A 15,623-nucleotide genomic window follows, 5' to 3' on the forward strand; every position below is an offset into this window, starting at 1 on the left:
TGAGGTTTTAAAAAAGCAAGTTCCAAAGTAAACAATACCACCTGGGTCGTGTGACACCTGCCAGTCTAATAGTAAATTACAATTTCAATGGAAACCTAACTTTGTCCTGAAGTGAAACTTAAGTTAATTTGCAAGGAAATTTGAACTATGTTTTACATAGAAACATCGGTTCACATTCCTGCAGAAAGCAGCCTGTGGGGGTGTTTCATCCTGTGTTTAAACACACGGACTAACCACATAATTAAAAAAAACAGTCTGAACAGTTTGCAAAGACTGAATGAGATTCACTTTTCCCACACAATATCATGTGACATGTTCACATATCAGTTTCTTAAGCAAGATATGGCTTATCATACAGTGGGTATAAGAATCTAGTGCTTTTCCTGCTGACTTCTATAGACCTGACACGTTTTTTTAAAAGACAGGTGGCTTAGAGGTAAATCCAACAGTTTCATTGCATATATGTGATAGAGAAAAATACAATAAGAAGGTGAACAGACAACATTTAATTTTGAAAGTATGGTCAGAATCTTGTTTAGCATCTTTGTAGCTTTACAAGCCTCAGTATTTGAATTCAAGATGCACAGGTAGGAAAACTCCTAAATAAATCAAACACAATACAGTCCATGAAATGGCAAATTCTGTTGTGCTGAATGTGAAACCGAAATTCCAAAGCTTCATTTTCTCTTGCAGTGAAACAGGGAGATGGGCTGTTATTTATGAGATTTTATTTATTCATTTATTTATATATTTAGTATAAAAGCTGGCTCGAACAGAAGGATGCGGCTCAGGACAACACGAGAGAACAACAGACCCTAGAGCGATGTTATTTTTAGTGGGAGTGCTTAAGAGCTCATATGTGAACTGAAACGCTGGATATCTACCCTCTTCTCTGTGTGTGTGTGTGTGTGTGTGTGATGGCTCACACAGGTGATGTTTCTGTACAGACTATAGGTCACATTAGAATAAGCCATGGCTCTGCATGGAGAATGTCAAATAAATGTTCATACGAAAAGCAGGTTAAATAATTGATTTGAATAAAATGTTCATATTTAGCCTCTTTGTGGATTTTATTGACCCATATCAACGAATATATCTTTACTGTTCAGTCAGTTTTTTTCTCATCTCATCCTGCTGTGGATTCATAACAACAATCCTCAAATTTCTCTCTCTAACACACGCCTCACACGCAAACACACCTCATCCCGTTAGAATCTCATCTTACATCCTCACACTGTCGTCTACGTTTTTGCTGCCATCTGCTGTCCATTATTGTGGCTCTAGTTTTGTTCAACGAAACAGTATAAAAATAAAAAAAAAAACATCCACAACAACTGCAAGTAATTGGTTTAGCAGTTTATTTGCACTTTACAGTTCAGCCAAACAACCCTTCATATAAGAAATTAAACTTTAAAAAAAGGAATCATAGCAAACGTTAGAAAATAACTCTTACACATCTGCTAAAAAGCTACTCTGTATGGTCATTGGTTGGAGAAAACAGTATATTTGTTTGGTCGCTGTACTGCTATTCTGGGAAACACAGCAATGCAAACAAATGGAGTGGGCACTCTAAGCAGTTTGATATAGTTCCGTGGTTTGTTCCCGTGGTTAGAAATGACGAAACGACTGGTAACAAATAACAGTCTGCATCTCCTAATGCTGCCGTCAAGAATCAACAGAAAATTGCGAAGACTTATAAATAATATGAATCCACTTTGCGTTATGAAAATGGTGTGAAGTCACTCTGCAGCTTATCCTCCTAATGGCTTATCCGGAGCGAAGTATCTGAAAACCTGAGTATATCAAAAAAGATAATTTCATAGAAAAATAACATCTCACAGTATCCGTTCAGCTTAAATCTTATTAATTTGTCCTAAACAGAATTTTTTTTTGTTTTTCTCAAGGGAGCAAAAGAAAATGAAGCTCAGATTCTGCAGATTTTCCTTTTGCTGATTTACAGTACGGGCCTTTTTTTGTTTTTGGCATGGCTGAAATCACTAAATAATCCACCCATCTCTAGTATTAGACACCTCAGAGCAAAGGTTTTCACAGTAAGAAAAATAAGTGGTTAGGATAAAGTGGTTTGTTACCAAGGCAACTGTACGTGGCACGATGGGCACAGCACTCTCTAGAATCTAGATAGTGGTTTTGTTCTGACCCCACATACACAACATTAACAGTACTGGAAATATGCACACTGAATGCATATTTTTGGCATCTTTTTGCTGATTTCTGAAGTAGGGTACAACACAGAGCATCCAAACCACACTCAAGCAGCATTTTACAAAACATTCATTTATGACTAGGGTAGGTACTAACCGTATATGCGTCTGTGGCAACATTTTGAGCCTTCACAAAAGCTGGGTACCAATTTTCACGTTACTTGTCATCACACAATAATATGAATGGTTACGTTCTGTTTGTAATATATATACCTATATATACATATATATAGGTATACTGCATATATTTAAATATTTAGACTTATTATTTGTTACAATATAGTTATACAAATTAGGATATAGTATCTACATTATGCTCTGATGCTTAATTCTCTACAGATATTTACAGAATATAGATTTTACACCTGCTTCCGAAAGGTATTTGCATTATCACAATCAAATATCCACTTATATGGAACAACATAAAAAGTTGAGGCAAGTGTCCACAGACCGTAAGACAAAGAGGATGCTGTACAAACATGTTACACTGACTCCATTCAGACCAGATCGGCGCAGTGCAGTGGATGTGGATGGCTGATAGTCTCGGACAGTTGCATTATTATTGCTCAGTGTCACCATGAGGTATAGGTCTATGCAGGCGGAATTTAAGAGAGGACGCTTGGCTAAAATAGTCTGAAACACCACAGGAAAGCTGATAGCTGAGTGAATAATGAAAAGTGCAAGCCAAGGAGAGCAAAACAGTGGGTTGCAGGGACATGTACATTTGTTGGGAGGAGGATGTCAGTTAGAAGTTGAAATGTGATTTAACATCAGCCAGAATTCAGCTGCAAAAAGGCACAAAGAATATAACTTCTACCTTACATATCGAAGAGACTCAGAGAAAAAGCATGGTGGAGAGGGTCGCTGCAGAAAACAAGTTCGAGGTCTAACAGTGTGACATAGAATTTGATACAGTATCATTCAGCTGCTGCATGCTAAATCCCCAATTAAAAGTCAAGAGACAGCGCTTCCTCCTCCTCTCTGCCCTGTCCGCCTCCCGGGCCGCCTGTCTCCCTCTACAAACTGAACCAGCCTCTGCTTGCTGGGTGTGAGCCAAGGGCCTGGCAGCACCCGGACCCTCTGCCCACCTGCCTCTGTGGCGGCCAGAGAGAGGCCTGAGATACTGGCAGCAGACACGCTGCCGTCAGATTGGCTGCCTCCAGACTCTGACACATCGTCCTCCAGCTGCTCTACAGACAGTGTGGAGGTAAGGAAGGAGAAGGGCTTTCTCTGCGAAACTGGATCTATCACAGCCACACCCGGTAAAGGCCTCACAGAGCGCATGGACTGTGCATTGTCACCTTCTTCACCCTCTGTGGACATATCTTCACCCCTGACAACATCTGGTGACCTCTCCTGCTCTGTCTCTCTCTTTAGTCCCCTGTACTGTGCTGCCATGTCCAAGTTTTCATCATGCTTATCTTCCCAGTCTTCCTTGGGTCTGGGAAGCCTTTGGGTTGGACTTGGAATTGGTAGGATAACGTCCTCTTCACTCTCTTCAAATTCCACTCTTTCCTCCAGCTCTTCTTCCACCCTCTCCTCAACAGCAGGCGCTTCCTGCTCTTCCTCTTCCTCCTGCTCAGACCTCTCACCCTCTTCCATCATGTCCCTCTCCTCACTCCTGCTTTTCCTCCCTCGATCTCTGCTCCTCCCCCTGTCCTTGTCTCTTTTCCTTCCCCTCGCTGTCCCCTTTTCTCTGTCACTGTCATCATATTTCCCGATGGCATCTCTGGGTAAACTCTGAGATTTTCTTTGTCTCCTCCTACTCCTGTCCCTGGCCTCCCGAGACCTCTCTCCCCGCTCAGAGACGGGGCTTTGTAAACGTGAGCGCTCTCCTACCCCTGAGCCCCGTCTTCTTCTTCTCCTCCCCGACGCTTTCGCCCTCTCATCTTCATGTGACCTGCTTCTCCTCTTCTGCTTGGACCTGCGCCCCCTCCATCCGGTGGAGTTTACTGCAGCCAAACCCTGCTCCTTGGGGTTATACAGGAGGGAGGGGGAGGTGATTCGGTGCTCACGGCCTGGATACACATTAAGCAGGGAGAAGAGAGGAGGAGAAAATAGACTGAATGGGCAGGCAAGAGACACGAAGACCAAAATCTCAGACAAAGTGCATTATGTAATCTGTCTTAAAGAGCTCTGAGTTCAAGATAGTGTTTTTTTTCTGTTTTTTCACTTTTTTATAAGTGTATTAGGTCAGCTTGTGTAACAACAGCTGCTTTTCTATTTCAGTGCAACCTTCATTGGTGATACAACACACAGCTGATTATGGGTATGCTCTATGACATGCAATTATGCCATTTACCTCACAGATTCCTCAACTCAAAAGGCAAGAAATATAATGTAAAACATTTGAATATTACTCATTTAGTTGCTGGTCTTCTAATAAAGAGGTTAAACACAGGCTTTAGACATGGTGAGTGGTTAGAGGGATTTAGAGAAACATAAAATGGGAGAACTAACAGGAACCATTACCAACCGCATATTCTCTGTCCGTCCAATGACATAGAAGCAAGGCTCGCCTAGCTTGGAGTTGGTCATACATAGAGACAAACTGGAGAGTTCCACTGAGAGTCAAAGAGAAAAGAAGGAGAGGAAAGAGAGGAGTGCATAGAAGTGTTTTAAGAGAACATGAAGGAAAACCAAGGTAAGGTATATGAAGAGGGAAATGTGGGAATGTTAAAAGGAAAAAGGAATTAATGAGCCAAAGATGTGATGGGGTAAAACATAGGAGACACCAGAGAGGGAGACAGAACGGAAAAGTAGAAAAACATGTTAGTTAGACCCAGTCCCACAAAAAAGAAGACAAGGGCAGATAAAACCCCAAAGATTGCATGCAAAAAAGTTTCCTAGATCTGAATATGCTCTTTTCCTACATCTCATTTATTCCTCTGCTTTTGCCTTAAAATTTTAAAAATCCTCCAGCTCTGTCTTACCATAGTCAGGCACGTAGCCGTTTCCTCTCTTGAGGACCAGGTGGATGCGGTGGCCTCCTCTGCGAATCTGCTCGACAGCCTGGCTGTGGGTCATCCCGCCCGTACTGTCCCCGTTTATCTCCACAAGCTGATCGCTCACCTGCGACCACAACACCCTTTCAAATTCTGTATCTGCCATCTCACTCATTTGTTCTCAAACACCGAAGAAGTTAAAGAGGACGTATCACTCAAAACCACCTCATGGTGGCACTAATACTGCTACAGAAGGTATGTTTTGCGGGCTGAAATTTATTTTGGTCTTATCTAGTGATTTTCTTTTTTTTTTTAACTAGTCTTCAGGGCCTCAGCTCATGAAACACATGACTCATCTGAACACATTTATGCAACAGAACAGACTACATGTGTCATGTATTTAGAAGTTATTACTAGGTCATTTGGAGCTCTATTAATCAACTCAGGCTACATGAAATGTGCTCCCAAAGTGGTGCAGTGACTCATTTCAAAGAATTGCTTCAGCCCTGTTGCTTCAAACGGAGCTTGAGTAAAACATTAGACAGAGATGATGTGAATAATTATATAACATAAACAAACAGATATACCTGCATTTTTTGGCTTCGTGAGGCGGGCCCCCCCTCCATCAGTCCAAGGACGTAGAGGCCCATGTTGTACTCACTACCCCCTCGGAGGCTGAAGCCAAAGCCTGAGGGGCCCCGATCCAGATCCACACTGTAATACCTTGAGTCACGCTGGGATATGCAGATAAAACGGATGACTGATTTGTCATCAAAATTTCATAAACAGGCAGTGAATGATGCAAATGAACCAAATGTCCTTACCTTTGGACGTGACCTCTGACCCTTTCTGCTTCTATGACCATGGTCATGGTCAGCAGTCTCTGTAACGTTTGAGGAGTCTGAGAAGGATGATGATTGAGATTAGATCATTTATTAAAAGCCAGAGAGAACAGTATATCGGCATATGTGTTTGGTTGCTTATATGCACTTACAGGTGCTGGGGCGGGGGACAATGGTTAGGCGGAGAGTATTTCCTGCTCGACGCAGAATCTGAGCAAGTTCCCTGTGAGGCAGAGTCACCACTGGGCGTCCCTCTACAGCCTCTAAGCGATCTCCCGGACGGATCTGTCCGCTCTTTGCTGCTGGGCTGCCGCGGCGGACGGTCACAAACCGATGGGGAAGAAGCGACGCAGCTGAAAATAGAGCAAAATAAGTCAGTTAATACTACAGTACCTTGCTGCATTGTGGATTTGATAACATTACAGCAAGATTTCAACCTGCTTAAAAGACTTTCCTCCTAAGTGAGGGCAGTGAGCAATAACTGGCATCAAAAGTAATGAAGTCTAAAAGCAACTTATCGCGACTTATCTCAACAGTGCATGTTCTGATTGTTTTTGGCAGGGTTTACTTTATAAATGATTTCCCATCAAAGTTTTTCCTTCGCCTCCCCCACTGTCTCCTTGACACATTCTCCACGTGACCTTCATCTTCCCATCTATCATCCCACCCTGCAGTTCTTTCCTGTTTAATAATGTCTTTCACCTCAAGAACATGAACAAGCCTTTCAGCAATATTTTTCTGTCCTGATTCTGTCAAAATGTGTACAACAACAGAAAACAAACTCGAGATGTTTACACTTAACTTTATACAGCGTCAGTGATTCTCATTCTCAGCTCATCTCAGATTAGCAAACTTGTAAACTGTCTGCATTAGTTTGCCACTGGCTTTTTTTGTGCTGGCATCCTAAAAATAGATTTTTTCCCCCTTATGTGTGGAACAGTTCTGACCATCCTCTGTCATTCTCAACACACTCATCAGCTGTAATAGATAAAGTGCAATAAGTGTGAAAATGAGGTCACAGATAACATGCACGTGTGATTTCTTGTGACTGCATTGACTTTTGATGTGAAATAAGTTAGAAGTGGCCACCATTGGCTCTATCATGTTCTCACTTTGTTTTATCCTCTGTATGATGAGATCAGACAACAATAAACTCTACTCTGGTCAGTATTTGAGGTAGACGAGAAAAATACTGAGCGGCCTGGAATTCAATTTTTGTCTTTTGAGATTTTTATAATCTCCTCCAGCAACCAAAAAGCTTCTTACAATGTTATGCTGCCTCTGTCTGCTTAGATGTCCATCTTCTGTTCCACTATCAGTATTTTAGCTGATTCCCTGTTACTCCCTCTCTAACCCCCGCTCTGAGAGTATGTTGTGTTTTGGTGACAGCTGGCCTCCTCTAGAGTCTTGCCAGCGGCCTTATGTAACCCCTCAGGTCACATAATCATTTTGGGACTCTCATTTAGCTGAAGTATGAAACTCTCTCTTCAGATCCCTCTGGAATTAAAACAGCAGGTTACAACTGATGTATATTGTGAAACAAAGTGCTTGTTAGAAGATAAGGTGAGGAGAAATATTTCATATGAGCTGGAGTACACGTCACAGTGGGATGATGATTCAGTTAAAAGGCACAGCTTATAAATTGGAGCCCAGAGACATCTCCAATCTGGGCCTAATCTGGGTGACCCAGGCAGAAACAGCAATCAGGTCAAATCAAAGCCAAGGCAGCTTTGGAGATAGTCTTCTTATCATGCATAATACATAAACAAACCTATGAATATGCACGCACACGGCCGCATTGTGCAGACCCACATGTACAGTGACTCACATGCAGAGAGATTGAGACAGATATACTCGGCCACAGATGCACAAACAGATACACTAGAACTACACACAGCTGCATCCAAATGGACCGCTTTATGCTGTGGTGTCTTTTCCCCTGGCTCTCTGTGTTCTCCTGTCCACAGTAATCCCTCTGCGGTATGCATGCCCAGCAGTCAGCCAGCCAGCCTCTGACATGCTGCACCGTTCACCACTCAGGAGAGGTTGCAGCCCCCCTCCCTGCTCCCTGCTGCCATCATTAAATCTCCCTGTGCAGCCGTGGTGAAGCAGCAGATGCAGATATCACCACAGCAGCCTGCAGATGCCAAACAGAAAATCGTAGCTGGAGAGGGTCTTCAGCAGATCTCTCATAGAGTTGCGTAATTGCAATCAGCACTGCTACACTACAGTTAAACCCATTTCACTTACGGACCGTCTTACTGACGTCCCTGATACACATAAAGTCATGTGCTCAAATCCCTCCCATTAATTGCTGCTTCAATGAGCCAGCAGCATAACTATGAAAGCAGCCACATTACAAATAGGATCTCTCGCAGCAGCAGTGCGATCAGCCGTCTGACATCCAAAACATGTGAGCTTATGAATCTAACTTTCACACTGACAACCCACCTGACCAAGCAAACTTCACAGTGCGACACAGAATTCAAAAGCTCCAACACCCGGGCAAAGCTAAATGCACCAAAACCTTCCCCATTTCTGATCAATACACAGAGAGAAGCAGAGCAGATAATTACGTTTAGACTCCTTCACAGTTTTCAAAGCAGACTGTAATCTCTCCAGCATGGCTCTTTGATTAGCATGCACAAAAAACAGCAACAGAAAAAAAAGAAAATCCTGTATTCCCGGTTCAGCGGCTGAAAGGTTTTGAGGTTCACATGCAGCTGTCAACAGGAGCTAAAACACAGGTTGGCTGTTCCTCTCTGTTGCTCCGCAGCGAGGGAAATATTCAGTGAAGCATTTCTCTTAAGCATTCAGAGAGTGATGGAGGGAACGTGAGGTGGAAGAGAGTGAGGCAGGAAGGGAGGAGAGGGAGGGAGAGTTTTAATCTTTTCAAAAACCAGACTAGACGCTTTTACTGCAGAGTGAAAGGGGTGCAGGACAGAGAGTGGGCGGGATCTTATGAGGATGAGTGGCAAGAGAGAAAGATAACGAAAAGGGGGAAAGACAGAATGACAGAGACCTCTGTCTACGACATGATAAGAGATAAAAGGGAGATACTGAGGACACGATATAGGTTGAGGTTCATAGAAAGGGACTATCTTTGTGCTGCAGAGACATCTACAACGCATCTACAACTTTAATCTCACCATAAAAACTAAAACACATGTTATCTTGGGACATAAAGCAAATTGACAGCATCACAGTGGCTGCCCATAGAAGTCAAGGGGAAGGGGTGATGCATGGAGATTCTGTAGCTAACCTGTTGTTCATACAGTAAGAACGGTGCTCAAAGGTGTTAAGAGCAGGATGTGCTCGCTTCCCAGATGAAATTTAAACCAGCCTCAATGTTCTGTCAAGTTGGAGCAGATAGATAAGGCAAATAATTTGATGGTTTTAATAAAAGGTCATTTTACAGGAGACATGTAAGCTCTAATCCTCTAAAGTGGATTAAAAAGATCAGTGGTTCCTCCACCGATCTGTCATAACAGTAAAACCACCTGCATATTAATGTTTACGTGCTCTTCACTTGCTAAAGCAGCTCTGATCCACTCTGGAAAGAGTTTAATATTTCAGAATGAATTGTTTTCTTACTGAGACTTAGAGTAATTTGTATATTTTCAAAGAGCCAGGTAAGCTCTTTTTTTTTTTTTTTTACAAACCTTTTTTTCTGCTAGCTTTCAACATAATCAAATCCAGATTGAAACTCTTTGTTGGGGCCAACAAATAAAAAAGCCAAACAACTAATGGATAGTGCATTGGAATTGAGCTTTTTATGAGCATAACCTTCTAGTTAGACTGTTAAACAGGGTCAGGCAACTTCCTGCTAGCCAAAAGTGCACTTCGTGATAAACTAGTCTGAAAATAATAGATGTGAATACCAAATTCCTTCAACAATGAAAATAAAGCAAACCTGAAAGAACAAACAAGGAAAAGATTGATGATGCACCGTGACTCATCCAGTGGCGTGTGGCCATGGTGACCACTTTTTAAAGTGTAATTATCTAATGGTGTTTCTGTTCACAAGGGCATCCAGATGAAACTCATTTCCATGGGCAGATGACCAAATGGTTGTGCTGGGCCAGAAATGTCCAGCTAATGCTGTGCAATGTCTGTCCAGATCTATTCAGTACCTTGGCTGGAAGAACACTCAATCACACAATAAAAGATGGACCACACGGTGAGAGTAGCTCTTACCTTTGCCATTCTCCACATCCTGAGAGGCAATGACAAACCCAAAGCCCTCTCCTGGCTTCCTCCTCAGCTCCACATCAAACCCACGGAATGGCCGATTTTGTTCACCCTTACGCTTCTCAAGACTTGTATCAGGAACCGGGACCCCGGCAGCGTCGTCCTCGAGGCCTATGTCGATCCAGTCCTTTGGCTCCATAGTAAGGGTAACTGGAATTGACTCTAAAAAACTGGTGCTCTGGATCAGAGAAGAACGTGTTGGGACTGGGGAGGGAGGAGTGCTGCTGGAGGTGCGGGGCATAGGCAGCACCTCTGGGAGAATGGAGAAGTTGTCTGAGCCACCAGGGGGAGGTGGGGGGCGGAGAAGAGGAGGAGGGAGTCTCCGAATGGAACCAGGGGAGATGGATGAATGATAGATACCTGATAATGAGAGAAAAAAAAATTTGCAGCTGCAAGTATCTGTTGGTAAGTTACTAAGAATTCTTGACTACAGTAAATATGAGGGACTTACCTCCTCTGTAAACCAGTAAGATGACTTCTCCCTGTTTGGTGTGTTCCTGCAGAATTGCTTGTATCTGTAAGAAAACATAAAAGAATATTTTGGGCAATTTTGGGAATGTTTGCTGATTTTAAATGCCGCAGACTGATTCATGTGAATATAAATAGAATAAAAATAGCTAGACACTGTCTTTATTTCAGCATTTTGGTAAGCAAATACAGTTTCAACAAACTGGCTATGAACTGAGTTAATTTTATGTTGCTTCTCCTGCTCCTCTATTACCTGAAGGAAGCCAAGAGTCTGGACATCAGCCCCATTGATTTTGACTATAGCATCCCCTGGCTGCAGGGAGTTGCACTGCTTCCTGTCCCAGACTCTCTCCACTAAAGTCATCCTGCCTCCCGGACCCCCAGCTGTCACACTGAAGCCGAGGCCTCTGTCTCCTTCAGTCTGAGCCAAGGCCACTGGAGCCAGTTCCCCTCCGTTGAAACCGCCAAACCCACTGCCCACACTCATCGCCCCAGGAGAGGACACACTGCTGGGACTGGCAGTGGGGCTGGTGTTACCATGGAAACCATTGAAGCCACGGTGGTGGGGGCTCTCTGGGGTGGGAGGAGGTCTGAGGTGGGAGGTGTGTGGTCTGAAGAGGTGAGAGTGAGCGCTGCGAGGGCCACCGGGGGAAGAAGAAGGCCTACGAGGTGACTCAGGCAGCGGCAGCCGGGACCCCTGCAGCGTAATGGTAGACAGGTCACTCTCTGATGACTTTGATGCCCCATAACGTAAATGAGGAGGTGGTGTTGAAAGGGAATTATTGTTGTGATTACGGATCATCGATGCCCTGATGAGGAAAAAAAAAAAAGACAGTTAAGTAATCACCAAACAAGTAATTTCACTTTGCAAGCACAACCTTCATGTCTGTCTGTGTGGGCCTTCTGTGTTGTCTGTGGAGCTACCTGTGCGAACCAATTGCAGAAACAACTTCACTGTCACTCTGGCTTGCCAGATTCGGGTCAAGCGACTGCAGCCTGGCCAAACTTCTCAGGGATCGAGGCGGGCGAACAGGCGAGGAAGACGCAGCGTTGCTCACACTGGAGCGTCTGTATGGGGGAGGCGGTCTGGAAGCGAAGGAAGTGGCATTGCCGTTGGCATCGAGAGTCACACCAGGCTCCATGTAGCTCACGTCACTGTGGATCCCGTTATAGTTAAAGTGCTGGGTCTGGGGTGTGGGTGTCGGAAGGCGAGGTAGCTGGTGAAGAGGCTGAGGCTGGGTGGTGGTAGGCGGCAACATGGGGTCCTCACTGTCACGTAATCTTGGTGGGGACTGCTTGGGCCGACCGTCAGGGTTGTAGAGCATGGGATACCCCCTTCTAACCTCTATATCCACACTGTGGCCCACAGGCACTGATTTCAGCATCTCGACAACCTCTTTGTGAGACACTCCCAACACACAAACATCATTGATGTACACCAGGATGTCCGCTAGTAAAGCAAAAACAAAAACACATGGATAGAGATATTACAAAGAATTGACTATTAAATGTTCTTTTTGTTTTATTATTTTCACTTATTTGGCCCATTTTCGAATGCTTGAGTGTGCAGATAGGTGTTTGCAAATGACATAATGTCTGTGTATTTTGTGTGGGTGTGTAATAATCCAACCAAATAATCCCCCTAAACCAACCTATTAACAGATATGAACTAGATCATTCCCTGCAGTGACAGCCTGTGCTCTGGCCTCCGAGAGTAGTAATATCTGCCTGTATGGGCATTGACGTGCATGTTTGTGAGCAGGATCTGCACCACTGTATTTGAAAGTGTTATGATAGCTAGATTATGGTGTGCTAGGCTTTAGGATTAAGGATTTTGATAAACACTTTCTCTGGGCCACCAGAAATTTTCACCATTATATTCACAAGCATAGAGCTGCACAAAACACAGAGCTGATTAAAGTAAAACATTTGCAAGACTTTTAACGATCATAGTTACATCACTCAGTCTGCAGTCTCAGTTTGAGTTTTTTTTTATTTGAAAGTATGCATTTCACCGAGCTATTCCCATACCGGTACACCGCATGTTTACCTGTCTTGAGTGCAGAGGGTCCACTTGCAGTCACACTGTAGACTTGGAGGAACTCTCTTGGCCTGCTGCCCCCCACAATGTTGAAACCAAACCCTCTTGTTCCCTTGATCAAGTGAGTGTGCACAGGGAAACCCCTGAGCTCCCCAGGCTGGTCTGTGAACCCTGGTAGTTACCAAAGCAGATAAAGAGAGAGATGAAGAGTCAGGATGCTTACCTCCAAGGAAAAGCCTTCCAGGAAATGAGGATACGTGTGACGTATAAAAGAGTTAAAACAGTCCGGTGCTCTTATATACAATGAAGCGGTTGGAACTGACAGGTTTTAATAAGAAGAGAGAAGAGAGGGAGTCATAACACTGCAAACCAATCGGCAGATGGCTTTTAACAAAATGCTACACAAACCAAAGCATATGGTTGTGAGATTGCATTAAAAGCAGACTCCATTACGGACAACCAAGTTAAAACTGGCAACATAATCCATTAGCTTGACCGTGCTCAGTCAGTACAGTCATCCAGGTTTTTTTATTTTTTTATTTACTGTTAGACTTTATACCCTCAAACCTGTGAAATGTGATTTTAAATAGTACATTTTCTCATATTAACACAACTTTATGTCAATTGTGGTTGCAGGAGCAGCAATCATTCCCAGTCTGGGATTCAAACAGATGTTATATAATAATTGCACTGTGTATTATTTACAAAAATGCTTTCACATGCAAAAATCTTTGATCAACATGAATACTATATCACCTTCTGCTGGTGAGAACAGTGTACTGCACTTAACTGACACAAGCTGGAATCACAGCAAGATAAATAGGGTTTCTTTCACCGGTCATGACAGACAGACATCAGAAACTAGATTATCTTATTATTATTTCAACAACGCATCATCAGGCCAGTCACATGGCTTCCACGTGTCGACCCTGCTAGCTTGTGAAGCAGGTTTGGCCTTTTGCCAGCAGCTCAGAGCTTTAGGCCTTAATCACTTACACGTCTCTGTTCGGCGAAAAGCTCATTCTATCTCATTTGACTCTAACAAGCTGGCTGTGTCTCTGACTTCCGTGCATGACAAATTTGTTGCTTCATTTAGGCTGTTCAGCATTTCAATATGTTGCCAGTGTTATGATAATTACATAGAGAAAAATTAATAAACAAAGGGACTCACATTCATTTTTGTAGACGGTGTCCCGGCTTGAGGGTCGAAGACTCAGCCAGCTGGTCCTCTTTGGACTGCGCCTTCGCGAAACAAAGGGGGAAGAAGAAGAAAAGCCACGCTCTTTAAAAACGTGCGAATATCGGTTGTGACGGCACAGAATTTTAATACCAATGAAATGCACCCTCAAAAAAAGTCTGCCATTCATGTAGAGAGATATTGTTTGAATGTTTGAGGGATGCATTTAACTGGGGTCTTCTCCAAGGAATTCCAAAATTTCTCATATGATCTTGTAGTATATGTCATGTTTTCACAAGCATCTGTTCCAAAGATGAAAGCTCATCAGTGGGAGAAGAGTGGCTCTTTCAGGAGAAATGACGCGGATATGAGGACGCAAATGGCTCTCTGGTTTAGTCTCTGATGCCCAGTTGAACTACAATATCATCCCTGCTCAGTAGAGACCCAAGTTAGTATGATTTATATTTCCGTCCTATTTTGTGTCTGTTAAGTAAGTAAACTATTTAAAATTTCCGTGTGTAGCCAATCAACAGTAGCCCAGAACTCAGAAACACAACACTGGCCCCAGGATTGGCCTATCATTAATAGAACTTTTTTTGTTTCTCCAGATGTCACCACATCCAACACACTGGGCCTTTAAATGAACATGGAAAGATATTACCTACTCAGGCCATAAATCTAGCTCATGTTCTAACTTTCTGCTTTTTTAGAACACATCACACAGATCTGTGATCTCTGCAATCATATCCAGTAGGCATCTGTTTATCGGCAGGTGTTGTTGTGCAGCTGTAAATTAGTTGGTGAGTTCTTATTAATCGCCAGGGGAAACTTAAATCACCAAAAACAGCTTTGCCTCCTTTGAGGAAATAACTAATCAGAATTCAGTTAATTTTCTACTGTCAAGGGACAGTCTGTAACTGTAAAGAAAAAAAAAAGAAAAAAAAATCAAGCTAGCATTATCTATAAATTCGACCAATCAGAATGCGACAACTTCCAGTGTTGTTGTAGGGATCTTATCTGTGTAACCTGCTCAAGCTAGTTCAAGGGAATTCCAATCAATTTAACAGTAAATACTGCAGTACCCGCTTGATAAGTAATTTTGGATATTCAATGAATTCAGAATGGCCCAAGACCAACTCCTAAACTGATCACAATCCAGACATCTACAGCTCAAGAATCGCGTTGTTTTTTCACGTGGATGTCTAACGAATGGAACTGCAGACTCAGCAGCCCCCACGAACACACTTCTTTAGTCTTACATTTGGTTTTGACAAAGAAGCAATTAGAGAATGTGCTCAAACTCCAAAAACTGACGCCAACAATTACAGCTAAGAGGTCATTCTCTTGTTTGAAACAAGAAGCAACATTCCTGCAGAACAAAACGTGCGTGGACACAACGGCTGCTAAACCTAACAACTTATTCTCTGGAGTTAGTTTTAATACAAAAGTTAAACAGCGAAAAGGGAAGGAGGACCTCTACAAGTAACTTGTGACACAATGTTTTCCCCTCTATTATGGCTTGTAGCAGCCTGAAATGCTTAATACAATGGCTGGTGTTTGGGTTATTATGTCATCTATCTTTTGGATTTCCATGAAAAGTACTTTTGTTTTTTATTGTCTTATGGTGTAGAGCGCAGATTTTATAGTACTGTGTAAATTCCTTGAGCCACCTCTCAT

At 43.0% G+C, this 15,623-nt stretch overlaps 1 protein-coding gene across 1 annotated transcript in view; it reads right to left on the reverse strand.

The window, feature by feature from the left end:
• Nucleotides 1-4,078: 4,078 nt before the first annotated feature.
• Nucleotides 4,079-15,623, reverse strand: part of magixb (MAGI family member, X-linked b) — a 39,010-nt gene continuing 27,465 nt past the window's right edge. Inside the window, exons 7-18 of the mRNA XM_072366800.1 lie at nucleotides 13,941-14,011; nucleotides 12,779-12,940; nucleotides 11,653-12,178; nucleotides 10,982-11,537; nucleotides 10,712-10,775; nucleotides 10,207-10,620; nucleotides 6,162-6,362; nucleotides 5,992-6,068; nucleotides 5,755-5,901; nucleotides 5,156-5,294; nucleotides 4,683-4,786; nucleotides 4,079-4,240 (exon numbers count right to left, since the gene is read on the reverse strand). Coding sequence (XP_072222901.1) covers nucleotides 4,172-4,240; nucleotides 4,683-4,786; nucleotides 5,156-5,294; nucleotides 5,755-5,901; nucleotides 5,992-6,068; nucleotides 6,162-6,362; nucleotides 10,207-10,620; nucleotides 10,712-10,775; nucleotides 10,982-11,537; nucleotides 11,653-12,178; nucleotides 12,779-12,940; nucleotides 13,941-14,011 — 2,530 coding nt within the window. The 3' untranslated portion in view covers nucleotides 4,079-4,171. The remainder of the gene's footprint in view (nucleotides 4,241-4,682; nucleotides 4,787-5,155; nucleotides 5,295-5,754; nucleotides 5,902-5,991; nucleotides 6,069-6,161; nucleotides 6,363-10,206; nucleotides 10,621-10,711; nucleotides 10,776-10,981; nucleotides 11,538-11,652; nucleotides 12,179-12,778; nucleotides 12,941-13,940; nucleotides 14,012-15,623) is intronic.

The sequence above is a fragment of the Leuresthes tenuis genome, unplaced genomic scaffold (assembly GCF_036924035.1).
Source record: "Leuresthes tenuis unplaced genomic scaffold, fLeuTen1.0.hap1 SCAF_16, whole genome shotgun sequence".
NCBI lineage: Eukaryota > Metazoa > Chordata > Actinopteri > Atheriniformes > Atherinopsidae > Leuresthes > Leuresthes tenuis.